This window comes from Rhodnius prolixus, unplaced genomic scaffold (genome assembly GCF_049639745.1).
Source record: "Rhodnius prolixus isolate KJV_2025 unplaced genomic scaffold, Rpr scaffold_4, whole genome shotgun sequence".
Classification (NCBI taxonomy): Eukaryota; Metazoa; Arthropoda; class Insecta; order Hemiptera; family Reduviidae; genus Rhodnius; species Rhodnius prolixus.
The window spans coordinates 43,507,572-43,524,263 of NW_027411614.1; the positions used below are offsets into that span (position 1 = coordinate 43,507,572).

General features: G+C 33.0%; 1 protein-coding gene across 6 annotated transcripts in view; it reads right to left on the reverse strand.

Annotated features, from left to right (window-relative positions):
- The window catches only part of LOC141456077 (uncharacterized), a 49,060-nt gene that overhangs the window by 8,385 nt on the left and 23,983 nt on the right, over positions 1-16,692 (reverse strand). For 4 of the 6 annotated variants that reach the window (XM_074131706.1, XM_074131704.1, XM_074131705.1 and 1 more), the window contains 4 exons: positions 4,194-5,218; positions 2,740-2,967; positions 1,665-1,844; positions 672-1,141 (listed from right to left, as the gene is read on the reverse strand). In XM_074131706.1, coding sequence (XP_073987807.1) covers positions 672-1,141; positions 1,665-1,844; positions 2,740-2,967; positions 4,194-5,132 — 1,817 coding nt within the window. In that variant the 5' untranslated portion in view covers positions 5,133-5,218. Of the gene's footprint in view, positions 1-671; positions 1,142-1,664; positions 1,845-2,739; positions 2,968-4,193; positions 5,219-7,567; positions 7,806-13,564; positions 13,695-14,867; positions 14,996-16,692 lie in introns of those variants that run through there. The other 2 variants (XM_074131703.1, XM_074131702.1) reach the window with 2 other exon arrangements.

Genomic DNA, 16,692 nt, shown 5'->3' on the forward strand with positions numbered 1-16,692 from the left:
ATGTACATGATAAACCTGCATGAAGCAACTAACTCACAACATCTAATCTGGAACAACCGAAGCATCCCAATTGGAAAATTGCATTTAGTCCATGAGTGGGATTAACTGTGTTCATCGAAAAGCTATTTACATAACCTAGTCAGAGGCTAGCGAAAAGTTTCATTCCCAAATTTGGTTCCAGGTGGCAAATTAAATTATTTAGAGACATGAAGTCAGCATGTTCTTAGGATGTAGAATGAAGTTTAATATTCCTCGTTATATTTATTATATAGTGCTTCTGCATCTAAGCCTATCCTACAAAAAAAATTCAGTTAATAGAGAATGCTCTGTGACTAAGGCAGCTTTTAGTTCAACTTTCGTTCTGCCATGAAGAAAGATTTAGCAAATCATGCAACGGAAATTCAGAACAATATTGGACTGTTACATCCCACCTCTGATCAGCCTATCGGCTTCATATAAGCTGTTTAAGATATCTGTGAGAGTGTTTTGGTTTCTTTATGGCGACACCTAAGAAAAGCGCTAGATACGAGGATTCTGTAAAAATTATAATTTATTTTAACCTATTAACCAAGATGCATAATATGCTTCACCTGAAACTAGCTTTTCTGTCTAATGTAACCTGGAAAGTAAAATAATTTATTTTATTATCAAAAATTAATGCCACATCATACCTCTCCAAGTGATGTTGAAAAGGGGAAGGATCATAATGCGCTTGCGATTCTTGCGCGTGATGGTGATGATGGTGATAATCAGTGACTGTAAGTGTTTCAAAGTGACCAGTCGTCTGAACATTGTTACTGGCATACCCACTATATTGAACGGCATATGTGGCCGCCGTCGGGCCACTACTCTGATCTTCATATCCATAACTGTAATACTGATGTGGATGCGGCTGGGGTGGCGGTTGACTAACGAAATCATGACTTTGGTGCGGCGCCGTAGTTAACTGGCACTCTGTTGGACCGCTGGCTCCCCGTCTCGCCGCTTCGGCTTCCTCTTGTTCCCGTTTCTTTTCCATCTCCAACCTCATCATAGTATGAATAAAATGCGTCCTCACTCGCATAGGATTGAATTCAATACGTCCATGAGAATTTGCACAACCATCGTGCGTACATCCACAGGGAAAATTCAGACGATCCACCTTTAAAGATAAGCAGAAAAACTGATCGTGAGAATCTTTTCAAGAGCAATTTCTACAATTTTATTTTTACTGAATTATTTTGAATGAGAAAAAAAGTAGTTTTCAAATTTGCCTACTTTATTGACCTCCATATTCTATTTATTTACTAAAACTTAGCAATGAATATTACTCTTTTCTCTTTAAAAAAAAAATTCTTTAAACATAATTAAAATACAAATTAGCTCTTGATTAAAAAGCCGAAATTTTTGTGAAGTAAAAAATAGAATATAGTAGAAGATGAATAAAAGATCTACTCAACGTTTCTTTCTAAATTTATATGAACGGTAACAGAACTTAGGTCTTAATATAAAACAAAATTGAAATTTAAAAACACTTTTGATTTTATCAACCTGTTACTTTAATTTCAACACACCTCAAAATAGCTTCCAGGCATGGAAATTATCATGTTTAAAAGGTAAAATTTGCTACAAATAAATAAATATTCATGTTAATAAGTATAAGATTTTAAAATCAATCGATTTACCTGACATTTAATGCCAGCCTGTGAACAAGCACACGTTTCCGGATCGCAAAATCCTTTACAAGCACAACCGCAAAATTCTCTTGACGTCCTAATATCACGACATTCGTCCTTCTCCAATGTGTCTATTTTTCTGACACCAGCTGCTCGCAGAAGTGCTCGTCTTTGTCGTGTAGGTACAGGCTAGACATAAAAGAGTATCCATTAATTTCCTTTATAAAAATCCATGAAAATGGTGGATTCTATTAGTTTAAAGGATTCTTAGTTCAAAGTATGTAAAAACTAGTTGTTAGTTTCCATAATTTGTATTTAAGATTCTTCAAGACGTTTCAAATTTGCCAGAGTTCAGTTTAAATCACCATAAATTTTCAGAAAAGAAATATACTTTTTATTTTTGTGCAGATTTATTTTATTTGTCTTATTTTTATTTTATTTTAATCGCTTAATGTTCAAAATAATTCAGGTCGCCATTAAAGTCCATTAAAGCTGGCGTCAAAATGTACCCCAACCAAATTTCACAGGTCAAGCCTTCAGCCAGTTTTGTGCGACCAGAAACGACCTTGGAGATAATCGCGGCCGATAAGTAATCTGCTCTGGTTAATCGCGGGGGATCCCTTTGTGGGCCAAACAGCAGTTACCATCATTTTCCCTCTACAAAGTCTCTTGCAACTTACTTTTGACTTCAGTATGAATTAGACAGCTTTTAGTGTGCGTAGGGATAACATCAGTTATAGTTCTTTTTAAGACACACTTGCACAGGCTGATATTGCAACGAGAAGGGCAACAAATATTTTGGCACTTATTAAAATGTTTGAAGAAAATCCCATAAAAAGAAGCATTGATCTTTCCAAAACGAATGATGGTTGAAAATGAAATCTGAAAACTCGGAAACTTCTCAAAGGATGTAAATCAAGTGAAAAATGGTTTTTATCAATGCTAGAAATATTAGTTGTTATCCTAGTTGCAGTTTCAACGTGCAGTACGTAGCGGATTGTTCAATTATGAAAGTATAAGTTTGATTGTGTAAATATATAACATTATTTCCTTCTCATAGTGCTATAGAGTCTAAAACAAGTACCTGTAGAAAAAAGTAATTATCAGGATCCAATTCAGACTCAGTATTCTGATCATCAGTGTCCGAATCACTGGATGAAGAACCACCAGATGCCGTACTGCTTGAACTCGCACCACTATGCAACTGGGCCAATATTTCACGATGAACCCTTCGTTGCTCAGATACATGTTCAGCTAGGCTAAATGTCTGACGATCGTTGTGAGTTAGCGCCATACCTAAAGTGGATCCTCCCTGAAAGTAAGTTTCAAATGTTAATTTTTAAAGTTAAAACTATTATTGTATCTATCATTCTATTTTATATATCAATGTTGCTTTCTTTTTCGTTCTTTGTATTGGAACTTTGTTTTGTTGGTTACAGCTCTCAAAAAAACAATTTTGTACATAATTGCCAAAAGATTCGGGGCTCGCTAAGGCTTTCTTCAGTACCAGTTTATAATAGTATCAATACTTTTTGCCTCTTAGCCGCCAGGCACACCTATTAAATATGATACGATAAAGTGTCACTGAAGAAAGCAGAATCCTTGCCAATACAAATGAAAAGTTGTTTTCATGAACTTACCATTTAAAAATGAATCTTTCTATTTACTTATTTTTTTTCACAAATGCAACCTAAATTTTAAATCCCAACGGATTTAAATACTCAACAATAGTTTAATTTTGGTTCTTTTTATAATGATGAAATTCCAATTCATGGATTATATTTTACATCAACTATTCCTAACCTATTTCTGACATGAATGTTGATGAAAATTGTATGTATGTATATTTATAAAGGTGGCTGCATAAAAACCGTGAAAGTCTACCTGGTGTGCTGATAAAACAACGGGAAGCCCCGGACAGACACTACAAAAGACGAAATATGTGCCACATGAAAATTTGGAATAAGTTATACACAGGGAATATGAAACCTCGAAATACCTTCAACGAGTATGGAAGTTAGCCCTAATCTTGTTTAAAATATATTGGGAAACCTGATTCTTTGGAGTTGGCTCCTGGAAGGGAAAACAGATGTGCTTCACATAAAAGGTGGAACATTCTTCACTTCTCACTCACTTCTTCGAGGATACTCAAGTAATCATCGCTCAGGTATCTTACAAGGATGTGAAAGAAAGATGCCTTCGATTTACGAAAGAGCGAGTTAGATATTCAGAGTTAAATATTCTAAATGTGAGTGGAGGAAAGCAGGGAATACCCTGGTGAGAAATGGCTAAAGAAAATTTGATGACGAGTGGTAAATGCACTGGATAAAGAGAGAGATGTGAAAAAGAAAAGGTATGTATTAACTTTATGGTTTGTTGAGAAAATCTCCATTTGAAGAAACTGCAGAAATGAGTTGAACAACAAAAAAAGATTTACTTTTTAAACAGCGAAAACTAGCTAAAAAAAATCAATTATTAGAAATTTTCTACCAAGTTATTATCGTATACCAGGTTAATAAATTTGCAACATAAACCTACCTGAGAAGGGACACAAGTAAACCCTTGAGCTCGTGGGAAGTAGTACACATGGACATCGCCAAAAGCAATTGACTTTTTGCACCTTTTTGGAGCAGTACCAACTTGTTGCAATCTCCTCCTTTTAAGCATACTTTTTGGTTGATGGAGTAGAGTCATCTCGCCAGAGCCAGAAGCGGGATGGGAAACATAAGAAATCGGCTCCCAGGGCAGTTCATGCGCTGCAGGAGTACTGAGATCATCGGAAGAAAGAGAATCGGTCTTCCCAATCCTATCATCAGTAACTTCTGATCCAAGACCTGAATCACTACCATCAGATTTATCCTGTAGTGCTTCATCTGATGATAACAATTTAGCTTCATAATCGCCTGACATCAGGTCTGGAATATCATCCCCATTGTGGGCAAGTCCTGAGTTACTTGACCCCATATCTTTAACACTTCCAAAACTTAGAAAAGACTGCGAAGAACAGTTGTTGATTTCGTTATGTTGTTCACTAACTCTTATCTTATGGAGCACCACAGCCAACTGTTTGGAGGGGGTGCCATCTGATACCTCAACGGAATCACCTTCGTATATATCGCCATTTCTATTTTCACTGTTAAAATTAATTTCTTTTTCAGAAATATTAATTAAATTATTCGAAATGTCTACTTCATTACGGCACCCACTGAAATAAGACTTCTCTTGAAATTTATCATCATTATCTTCACAATTATTACTAATAACTGGCTCGCTGAATTCGGTTCCACTTAAATAACGTCCAAATTCTTGCACAGGTAACTTTTCCAACAGAACGTAACATTTATTAAAAGAAGATGCTTCATCTGTTTTCTTATCTGGTGTATCAGCATTATTTTCATAAGTCAAATTTAATTCTTTTGACGTTGCTTCAAACAGATTATCATCATCAGCCTTGTTTGGCCCATACTGGAGAGCCATTGATTGAATGGCTAACAAGGTTTGAAACAAGGGTTTTCTGGATTTCTTCAATCATCAAACTGTCGCTGATTCAGAAAATTAACTACCTGAAAAAGAATAATAAAGACTCAATTAAATAAAAGTTAATACCTAACAAACAAAACGAAACAAAATACAGAAGATAATACAGTTTAGAAGGGAACGATTGCTCAATGGTTCAGCGCACTGAAGTCAATCCCAAGTTCAATCAGCTGCTTCTCTCTTCCTAAAGAAAATCTTACAGCTCGCTGTCTGGTAATGGAAAGTGTGTTGTCTATAACGAGAGAACACTGTCCGAATACCCGGCGGTACTCTGGCAAAAGCTCTGGAAGCCAATGACCTCAGATATTGACGCGCCATTTCGCTTTCATAAAAAGGAGTCATATGTTTATTTTTCCTCGAACTGTTAAGCATACTGCTCATAAATTCTTGCAGAATCTTGATAACTTTTATTTTTACTTTAATGTTACTTTTCTACCTACTCTTACTTTAACCTTGAGGAGACTGGTGTTCCTCAAGATATTATTCTTAGATCTGTACACTTTATACATTTCCGATCTTCCCACTCAACCCAACAAAGCAACCTTCACCATTTCCAAGATGAAATATCCATACTGTCAACTTAAATTTCCACAATGGTGATTTGAAAACTTGAAAATAAAATGTAAACGTTTATAAATGCCAGAAAATAATTTTCACTCACAGACGTATACTGGCCAACCAGTCTACCTAAAACAGTGCACTTCCTCACGCCGCATCTGACATTTAAATATAAATGTGAATTTACCAATATAGATACGGTATAGCACACAACACTCAAATGGCAAGTAATAAGAAACGTATCAATAACCAGACGCCTAATTTAAAGACGTTTAACACCAATACTAAAGACGATCAACCCTTCTACAATTGACTTACCGGACAGTTTTAATTTAACTTTAAGCCAATTTGAACTCACGAGCTAGAAAATGGAGTCAGCCAATCATCCAATACCTACTGTCTTCAAGTTACCCAAAAATTTTCCTTCTAATAACCAAAACTCTATATTGTTCTTTTCCATTGGAATTCCACTCATTAAGGACTTAATAATCTTTACAGCTATCAAAAATGTCATTCTCACTTGTGATCCCAATTCATTAATTCATAAGCTCTCATTTCTTACACTTTCCAACAATTCCAATTCCACGCCTGAGACAAATTATTTCCTCAGCGATAGATTCAGTGATTTTAGTATTAATTTTTGTTCTCTCTCTCTCTCTCTCTAGGTGAAGACTCGTAGTAATCATTAGCGATTTTTTTTAAAAAGTCTCCTATACTTCAAAAATAAGCTCTACATTTTGGGAAACGTGAAGTCAGAAAAATAAACTAGCAAGTTTTAAAGAAGAATTATAACCAATATAGAAAAAAGATCCCAATTGATTAAAAGTTGTAATATTTATCGAGTAAAATTAAGTGGACTACAGACGAGTCAACACTAACAAATTAAACGGCAACTAACATAAAACTTGGATTTCATATTTACTGTTATTTTTTTTCAGTCCCTAATTGAACCAACATATTTTGATTATTATTAGAATTTGATTTATATATTAGGGGGAAAAAAATACCTCGCACATACGCAGTTCTTATCTTGAAAGTATAAATGAATGTAAGTGCAAATGATATGCTATAGGTTATTTCTATATATAACAAAGCAAATAGAGCTGAGAATTCAATACAAAAATCATACCTTCGTTACCAGTGTATGAAATGATTAAAGAAAACGAAGAAACAAATGACTTTTTTACCTAATGCTATTTAGTTAAATTAGAATGTATATTTATTTTTGTTCTATAATGAAACCCAAAGAGCAAAAATCATGCAATTATTTACAAAAGTAAAATGTTTTTTAACACGGTTACAATCAAGAAATTTTCTTTTTTAAATATCGCTAAAATATTCGACAATTTTTTAGACTTTAAATGATTAAATAAAATATAAAACTTTTTTTGTTGAAGAATTGAGATTACATGAACATCCAAAGTAAGTAGATGATTCATGCATACCATGTAGGAAATGAAACGATGTCTGTGAATCAAGTGACATAAATAAATTTTCAAATCTATTATTAACGAGATCCTGGAATAAGTTTTTATTAACTAAGCTTTGAATATGAAATCAAAATTTAGCTAATGCTGTTTTAATAAAGGGTTGTAAAGAACTTAAAATTTTTTGCCAGATAAAAAGTAATACTGCACCATGTATACCTTTTTAATGCACCAGAACATAACCAAGAATTTATAAGTATGGACGAAAATTTACTTAATAAATATACAACAGACGAATACTTTTTAATGTAAGGACCAAATAAATTTCCTTTTTCTTGAAAACTTTCCAAGAAAAAAAGAACTAGTGATCTATAAATAAAGAGTACTAACCATTTTAATAATTGATAATTTATGAAAAAATAACAAGCTTAGGAACAATAATTCATTTTATCATTGGAAATGTCTTGATTTCCTTAAATGAACAGGTGTACATCACTAAAAAGAAAAAAGAAAAACAATACCCCTTGACAACACTACTGTACCACAAAAACCGTCAGACTAAAACTTAAAAACACTGACACCTTAGTTTGCTCCCTACCTCGACTACCTCCCACAATCAGGTTCCAACTACTACCATCTGGCAACGCTGTTTAATGACATGCGCACACTCAATGTGCTATAGCAAGCTTAGGAATAGCGACGAAGAGAGAATATGCATCCAAGAATCGTATGCATTCAACGCAATTGTAGCAAAATAAACTCTTTTTTTTAAATTTTTTGTCTGTAAATTCCAAAGTGCAATTGAGAAAACTTAATATCGAATTTTCATTAGAAATATATGTTATAAGACCCCTGAGACCTACAACGCCAATTTTAGAAAATACTGAATGTCTGAAAAAAAAAGCGCCAGAAGCTGAAACTTTGTATGCAAAAGGTCCCGACAATCACAGATCAAAACCCCTTAATCAGACGTTCTTTGCATTTTGTTAAATGCATTTTTAATTTTATGAAATTTCTCGAAAACGGCCACAATGGATTCCTCATAACATTCTTTACCATTGCATTTATGTAGATCTACATATTATTTTTGAAAATTTGTGCTAGGGAAATTTGATATTTCAGTTAGAAGAAGTGGGTGACCTTCCCTCTAATTTGCCACTCCTTTGTTATATCTAAATCTATTTAAGGAGGATTAAATTTATTGCTAAAATTTTGTTAATTTCCAGTTAATTACTCAACCGAATGTATCTTAAACAGCTAAAAACAATTTACATTATAGTAATGTCATCTGTCCTGTGATAATTTTTTAGGGAATAAATTCGACTTCACTACGGGTAGGGATCAGTTAGTACGTAATTTCTAAAGAATTACATGAAAGCGGAAAAATAGTGCTCCCCTTTAATTTCACATATACTCGTATATACTTCACGTATTTAATACTCACCAACATTCTTTAGCAATATTATTACTCTCCAAAACCTCCTAAACTTTTCATACAATATGTGTGTAATCCGAATAGCAGAAAAAAGCTAATAAGGGAAATGGCATTTCCAGTGAATTTTGATCAAAATCTTACAGACAGGTCTCATTTTAACAACTAAACAAAGAACAAGTTACTGAAAGTTTTGTGACCTTGTCTAGTTTTCGAAATAGTTTTCACCAGAAATAAATGTTTCGAAGACACCAGAACATAAACACTGTTAGCGAATGGTATATGCTAATAAAGGGTCTTTATCTAATAGATTATTACAAATACGCAAAGTTGCTGACAAACTTGGTATTCCGTTTTTTGTTTTTTACTTTTTTCTCTCCAGACAATAAGGTCTCTTTAATTCTCTTGAGAATTTGCTTTCTTTAATATCGTGTGCAGCGAATGTAATGGGGTCGTAATTCTGAAAAAATCCTTTAGGACCTCGTATGTTTTCCCAAGTCTTGGTGGTGCATTGAGTAATTCTAAGTACGATACAGCCACTTGTTGATATAGTGTTCATATTTTGATTATGACATCCAATTTTTTGGTTAGTCATTTTTTTTTATAAGGATTTGTTGCACAGATCGTACTACTGTAATCTGCTGAGTCAAAAGGTGGGGGGAAAGAAGGGTAAACAAGGAAGCAACTTTCATAACATGCTGCTTAAACAGCTGTTCAGAGCCTGTATGATCAAAATGAAAATGAAATATGTAACGCAGAACCTGTTTGTTCAAAATGAAAATTAAATATAAGTCGATTATTTGATTACTGAACAAGATTAATTTGTATTTGGACCAAATAATTAGACAGATATTAGAGTTTTTGATTTGGTTTTGGTTCTTTCTACTTATTGAATAACTTACTCCTTCGGAACTATCTTTGATATCAGTCCTAGGGAAGTAGGCAGTGACTTGAAGTTCCTACTAATTGGCACAGTTCATCCATGTTTTAGGCTACAATATAGACTTATTACCAAACTATTCCTTACAATAACTTTTTGCTCTGCTTCGTAAGAGCTGGTTACAAAACATGATACTTTTAAGATTCCAAGAGCTATTTTTAAAAAATCACTTTTTAATTTGATTGCCAATGATTTGAAACTTCTCACTTACATCTTTAGCTATGGATGGACCCACTCGTTGAAAATGGCCTTAGTATATCGTTCCTTGATAAGGTAAGTTGAAATGCTTTGTTCTTGCTTAGCAGCAAATAAATGATACGTGATACGGGTCAAGTAGTCGAAATGGTTGGGTATGGATTAAAAAAAATCCGGTTTCATTACCTCATAAATCCAACCCCCACTATAACTAACGTGTATAGCATCAATTCTTTCAAGTGCGGGGAAAAAAATATAAAAAATGACCTACAAACTCCATGGCTTTACAATATTTTAAAACTTTCCGGTAAGGCATAAGGGTTGATTGTCAAATAATGCACGAAAAAAAAGTAATTTTGAAAAAACATCCAACTCTGACAATTATTATTTTTTACTCTTTATCTTTAAAAGATTCAATATTTTGATGAGGGAAGAAGTAATGTTAGCTGCATGCCTGATGACACTTTAGAGCAGATCTTGGTGAGTGAATACATGAACAGAATACTTCAAAAACTAAATAACGAAGGTACCGATTGCGTGAATTAAATTTGGCCTAAATCCGTCAACCAACAGAGCCATTCTCACAAATAAGGAGAGTTTTCTTGTTTATCAATGGTTTTCTTTAACCTTCTTACACTGTTTACCACGAAAATATTTATCATTTTTATTACCGACTAACTTTTCCCCCAATATACCTTAAATAAATTTTTTGTATAAATGTTTTTAAATAAATAAATAAATTCATAATGGAATTAAAATAACCCAATGCTTTTTACTGATATTGCCCACCTGGCAGCTCATTAAATTACTTACCATTGGGAAAGTATGGAATACCAGGGAGAGGAAATGACGTCAGAGCTTTGATAAGCAAACAACGACACCAGATAAGGTAGAGTTTTAATTTTTGTAAAGATTTTTTTATTAAGCAAATAAATATTTAATAAAAGTAGATTGATTTTCCTATTTAAAGTAAATTTAAATATGTATTTACTTCAAAGTTCATGTTTCTCCAAGTGTAGCAAAAATAACGCAGAAAATGCTAAATCATTTTTCGAGAAAACCTAAAAAAAAAGTGAATAATCCTTGAGTAAAGAGGATATTTCCGGTTAGAAAAATTTTCTATAAACTTGGTATTTTTAATAACACATGATTCAAACTTTACAATAAGCAATAGGTAGGACCGTACATTACAGAAATAAATCTGTACCTCGGAGGGAAAAGGCACCATGTCACAAAAAGTAAATTTTACAGGGGAGCCAAATAAAGATATTTTTCCAAATTCATTTTTTGTTCCACTTTTCCGGTTATACTCTTTCCTGTACTTCTCACCATAATTATTACAGTTGGTATGGCCACTTAACCTCCCATATTTTAAAATATTTTATTTTGATCTCCATTGTGAAAAAAATTTATGCCCATGTAGTGCCTTTTACCCTTAAGTAATGAAGTATCATAGCGCTTTTTAAAAATACATAAATCGCTTAATAGTAAACATAGGACATTGTGCTTTACACCTCTAGAAAGAGCAACAAAAAATCTGTAAAATGATGCCAAAATCTGAAAATCGAAAAAATGGACATGGTGCCTTTTCCTTCCGAGGTACAGATATATGCATATATTTAGAGCGTATCTATTCACCCGCTCTCAAAAATTGCTCGTAGGAAGGAAGTTTAACAATCTCCCACTCCTAGAAATACCCAAAATAGAATTTTCTTGGAAAATGTTTGAAATAAAAGTTGTATATCTACAATAGAAAATTTAGCAGACTTCAATATTAATTAATTGAGAATCATTTAAGCATTTTCGAGAAAGTCTCGAAAAACGAGAAAAAGCAATTCAGCAAAGTGGTACTTCCGCTCTACACCAAAACTTTACGATCACGATCCCTGGAATAGCAATATCAAATTTGAAGTTTCTGCGATAATTCGTTTTTGAATTACAGTAGATTCCCTCTTTCTCCTTCACCCATACACAAATTGAAACGAAATACTTTTTAGAACTCAGAGGACCTTAAACTTATATTTCTGGTGTACACTCAAAATAGAAAAATTCATATTACAATGCTTTCTTCATAGGAAAAGGAAAAAAAAAACATTAAATATAAAGTAAAGGCACATTTCCAAATAAGTGAAGAAGTTCCAAGTAACTGTTCCTTACAAAAAATAAATTTGTTACTATTCCTGGTTACTATTACTGTGGAGTAAAGAAGTCGTTCTCTCTTGGTAAACAATATTCTATTTAAAGGTATTAATAATATATGTGTATTTATTTATTTTTGTGTACTTTTTTAACTTTTTTTAAAGTTATAATCTTAACTACAAGTATAAGTAAAATTATAATATACTTTTAACCCGAATAAAAAATTACAATAAACATCAGTGTGAAACAAGTTTTATATTTAAGGAGTTCTAGTGCCAAGGTCAGTGGTATACAAACTCAGCAAAATGCAATCATCTCTCTACTATACAAACGAATTATTCTATGAATGTACAACTAAAAATATAATTATACTATGAATACGCGTTATATGGGCTTTTGTATTTTTTAAATATCTCCTAAACTATTCTTACTTATTTTGTTTATAAGTACATACTGTCAAGAAAAAGCAACTTCAATTATTACCTGATGAAAAGACATAATTCAGTAAGATGGGACAGTAAACCAAAAAAAAAAAACAATCTTCTAGCATTTACCGCTAGTTGTGACAGTAAAGACTCAAAACATTAACTTGCGTACCTGATGCTACATTCACAATTCACAGTCTGGGCGATTCTCTTGCACCATTTCAAATATAATTTGCAGGTTTTACAATGTAGATAAAATTTTTTATTAAACAAGAACCTCAGGAATTTGTCGTGGGGGAGAAAATCATGTTGTGTTCAGACCAGATGTTTTAAATGCATAATATAAATGGAGGTTCCACCAATGGCAACTTGATTAAGAGTTAACAGGAAATTGAAATTTTAAGGCTTACTGTTAAATTAAACTAAAAAGGGGGGGATGAAACAAAATAAAAGTAAATATTAATAACCATACAGTTTGTGTACAAGATTAGATATTTACTACAACAGACTAGACTGAATCTGGGTCAGTGGAACATAACATCAATGTCTGTTATGTTGTTATGTCACAACTGAATCATATGATTTTTTTTTTTCATTTTATTTTCTCTTAATAGTTTTAGTAGAAGTCCCGTATCCTGGCTGATTTTCCAATTTGAGTTTACACCGTAATATATATTTTGAGATCATATAGAGTTGAGGGGGGGCCAACAAAATTGTTAAATTTTATAAATGACAAATCTATTACTTCTATTTGAGGGATTTTGATCGATTATCGATAGGATTCGTTGATGGGAAGAAATCGAAATATAAAGTTTCTGCTTTTTGCGATTTTTTTTTTTAATTATGAGATATTTTACTGACACACACACACACACACACTTTGTCTCTGTATCCCTCTTAGTAAGAGAAAGGAAAATGAAATCTTAACAAGCAGTGAGTGTAAAAACACAGGAAGCTGGTGTTAAGTAAACAAATCACTGTATCCCACCACTCACTCATACTCTCGGCTCTATCCCCGAGAGGGAGAGACTTTCACTCCGAAGGGAATACTTTCCTCTGGCCAATGAAAGCCAGATAGCCCAGCCACTCAAGTGCTAAATATGTATTTTGAACTCAGCTTTACTTTCCATTTGGAAGGCAATATTAAAGTATTGAAATTTTCCTTCTCGAAACAATTTTTGAAAAAAATATACATAATTTGCTCAGTAAAAATTATGCTCGAGCGATTCTACTTCACTTGTTAGCAGATCACTTACTTGAAAGTTTACTCATAAGCTATTCCACGGCATCCTTTATTCACTTTTTGCTTGCACGAATGTAGGACCTACTCACAACTTTTGAAACTTTTTTTCCCCAGAACTTCTAAGAAAAAGTGGTAATGTTTCCCTGTAAAAGTACAAAAGAATCTTAAATAAATTGATAAAATTCCAAGTATAGTTTAGTTTCAAGTATAAAGTTCCAGGTATAGCGTTTTTTCTCGAAAAACCAACCGAGATGAAAGTATTATTTTTAATCTATTCAAAGCAAACTAAACTATAACCTCAAGTAAGGTTTTATCCAATTTATCTGTTTTTGAATTTTTTTTCTTTAAATTAGATTTTAGAAGATTTTATCAAATAAAAGGGAAATATTTTTTTCCCTTCTAAATTGCTCTTTGAAGGAATTAATTCTAAGCGTGGTTAGAAGAAAAAGTAGTCCGATGTTTTGAAACATATTTTACTTATTGGAACAAAAAAAATCTAGGCAACAGTTAACTACGTAGAGTTACTAAGGCTTCAATATTATTGACCGTCAGCTGGTGGAATTTAAACCAGGAAATCAGAAATCCTTAAATACAATGGGGTGGTGGGTGACTAACGTACAAAATGACTAATCAATTGATTATTTCTGATTACTCATTTTCTCTTATTGAATGTGTATTTATATTAAACCTGCAATATACAGAAAAAGAAGAAGAAGAAAACTAAAATCTGACATGATTCACACTCTCATGACTTCCTCTTACCGCTAGTCTCAGAGTTGTTAGCTTTTTTTTCTCAGTTGGCTTTGATTTTTGACAAAAATTGCGGAGGAAAAAAATACTCTCACAGGAATTTTGCATCTCTGGACACGCGATTCCCCCCCCCCCCCAATTAGATTTTAATCCAAAATACCAGCCTCGTAATTATTATACAGATGATAAGATTGTATATTTCAATTAAAAGGTAGTACATACTTTAAAGGGAATAAGAGTGACCAACCTCCACGAAGTCCACTTACACGTACTTTACTGAGAGAAAAGTTCTACAAATAAAAGTTTCAATTCTTCCGGTTCAACGAATGTGACCTAAACCTCATTACAGTGGCACTCAAAGAATCAGATTTGTACACTACCTGAGAATTTCCGCTTTCGAGACTTAGCGAACCCAACCCCAATTTTTTTTTTAAATTCATTTAAAGAAAAAAAAAAAACAAAATGAAAGAGGGAAGTAAAAGATTGGCCCTAGACACCAATTAGTCAGAAATGAAACTAGATTCATCGCCTAAATCAGCTTTTTAATATTTACTACTAACACTTACACACAAACTCGTACCGTGTCAACGTTTTTAAGCATGATTCAGCTAGCCGTCATAGTGGCCATCTATATTCAAATAGTCTGTATAATTCCATTTCCTAATTCCTTGTATCTGTTCGTCACAAACTTCATCTCGAAATTAAACAAAAATATATATTAATTAGAAGGTTCATTGTAAAATTAATTAAGTAGCAATTTTAAAAAACAGTTGTGATTAAAAACCAAAATAATGAAAATTTTAATCGTGTAAAACGTTCTCATTTTTTCATTTCCTCATGTTCAGCACTCCCTCTATTCGGCAATTTTGACAACGTCTATAGAAGCAGATGTTTATTTTAATTAGGCTGGAGAAAGGCTTCAAGCAAAATTAGAAGTGACCAAAGCAAACCATAAAATTGTTGAATCTTGCGACCAGCTGTTTCTTGAAGGATAGTGAATTTATTTCGATAATCTGGACAAACAAAAACAGAGGATTAGGACACGCTAAGTGTCTGTAAGGTTAGGCAAGTATGCGGGTGGTTCCTGATTCCTGTGCACCATTACAATCGAATTTCTATTCGTGTAAAACCTGGAACGCATAAACTCTGCTTGATTATCCTTCTAGGAAAACGCCTAAAGCTCTCAAGACATGGATGATTTTAATTTTGAGCTAACCAATTGGACCAGCTCAAGACCATGAGCTCTTGATCACTACCTCTTCTTCCGCTGCATGGTCACTTTTCACTGATAAGAAACCTTTACAAATACGAGTAAGAAAACAGCCCGACCGCTAAGAGTTTTTTTGCGTCTCCAAAGAGGCTGTTAGAATTGGAAGACAATGAACAAATAGGTACTCAGTAAACATTGGCAAAAATTATAACACGGAATTAACGCACAGATTTGCGTGCAATCGAAGTAGATATCTGGTGGCAAAGTTAATTTTGCTTTTATAAAAAGACTAGAAGTAGGCTTGAGAAGTTGTTAAAAATAATTGTTCCTTAATCGAAAAGTTAGCGTCGTTTAATAATTCAATTTCTTTGATTTAATGAATAAAGGAAGCCTGTGTATGAAGAAAAAGTAAAACATAAGTCTTCTTACTCTCATGGAAACAGTTATTTTTTTTTTATGAACTTTTTGCTTTTTATTGCCTCTAGAAAGACGGATATATACGCATATTTAGCGGAAATTACAGAAAATGCAGAACATTGCACAATTAAAGTAACCGTTAGATGTTGTTAGTAGATCGTTTGCTCAATAGCTACATATAGAGGAGGTAATACTACTCGTACTTTTTGTTCAGAAGCTCTACTTTCTTCTAAAACTTAAAAGAAGTGTATAATCCATAATTCATTTAATTTTTTTTTTTTTTTGGCCGGAAATAAACATTTTTGATGGTTTTCTTTTGTTTATATAAAACTGACTTCCTTTTAACACGAGTTCATATTTTCAATGAGCCTTTCAACTTAAAATTGCCAAAAATCTATTTAGAGATACAGCAATTCGAAATAAGAAGGAAATGCAAAGCCCCACAAACTTTATCTCTTTATATCTCCTTCAAAAATTGAGCTAGCTAAGCTGCAATTGTGTACAATTGAAGAGGTGGATGAGTAATATAATTGTTCATATTTTCGGAAACTTAATGTTTGGCAAATTTCATTTTCGTAGAAGAATATCGCGGGTCATAAAATTATTTAAAGCGGCCCACATGCACTAAAGTAAATCTTAGGGTGGTTCAATGTAACATAAAATGACATTCACTGTGATTTATGTATAAGTGTGAAACAATTACTCCTAATTATCTGAGCGATGTAGTCCTAAGTGGGATCTTTCTAGTCCGGGAACGTCCTACA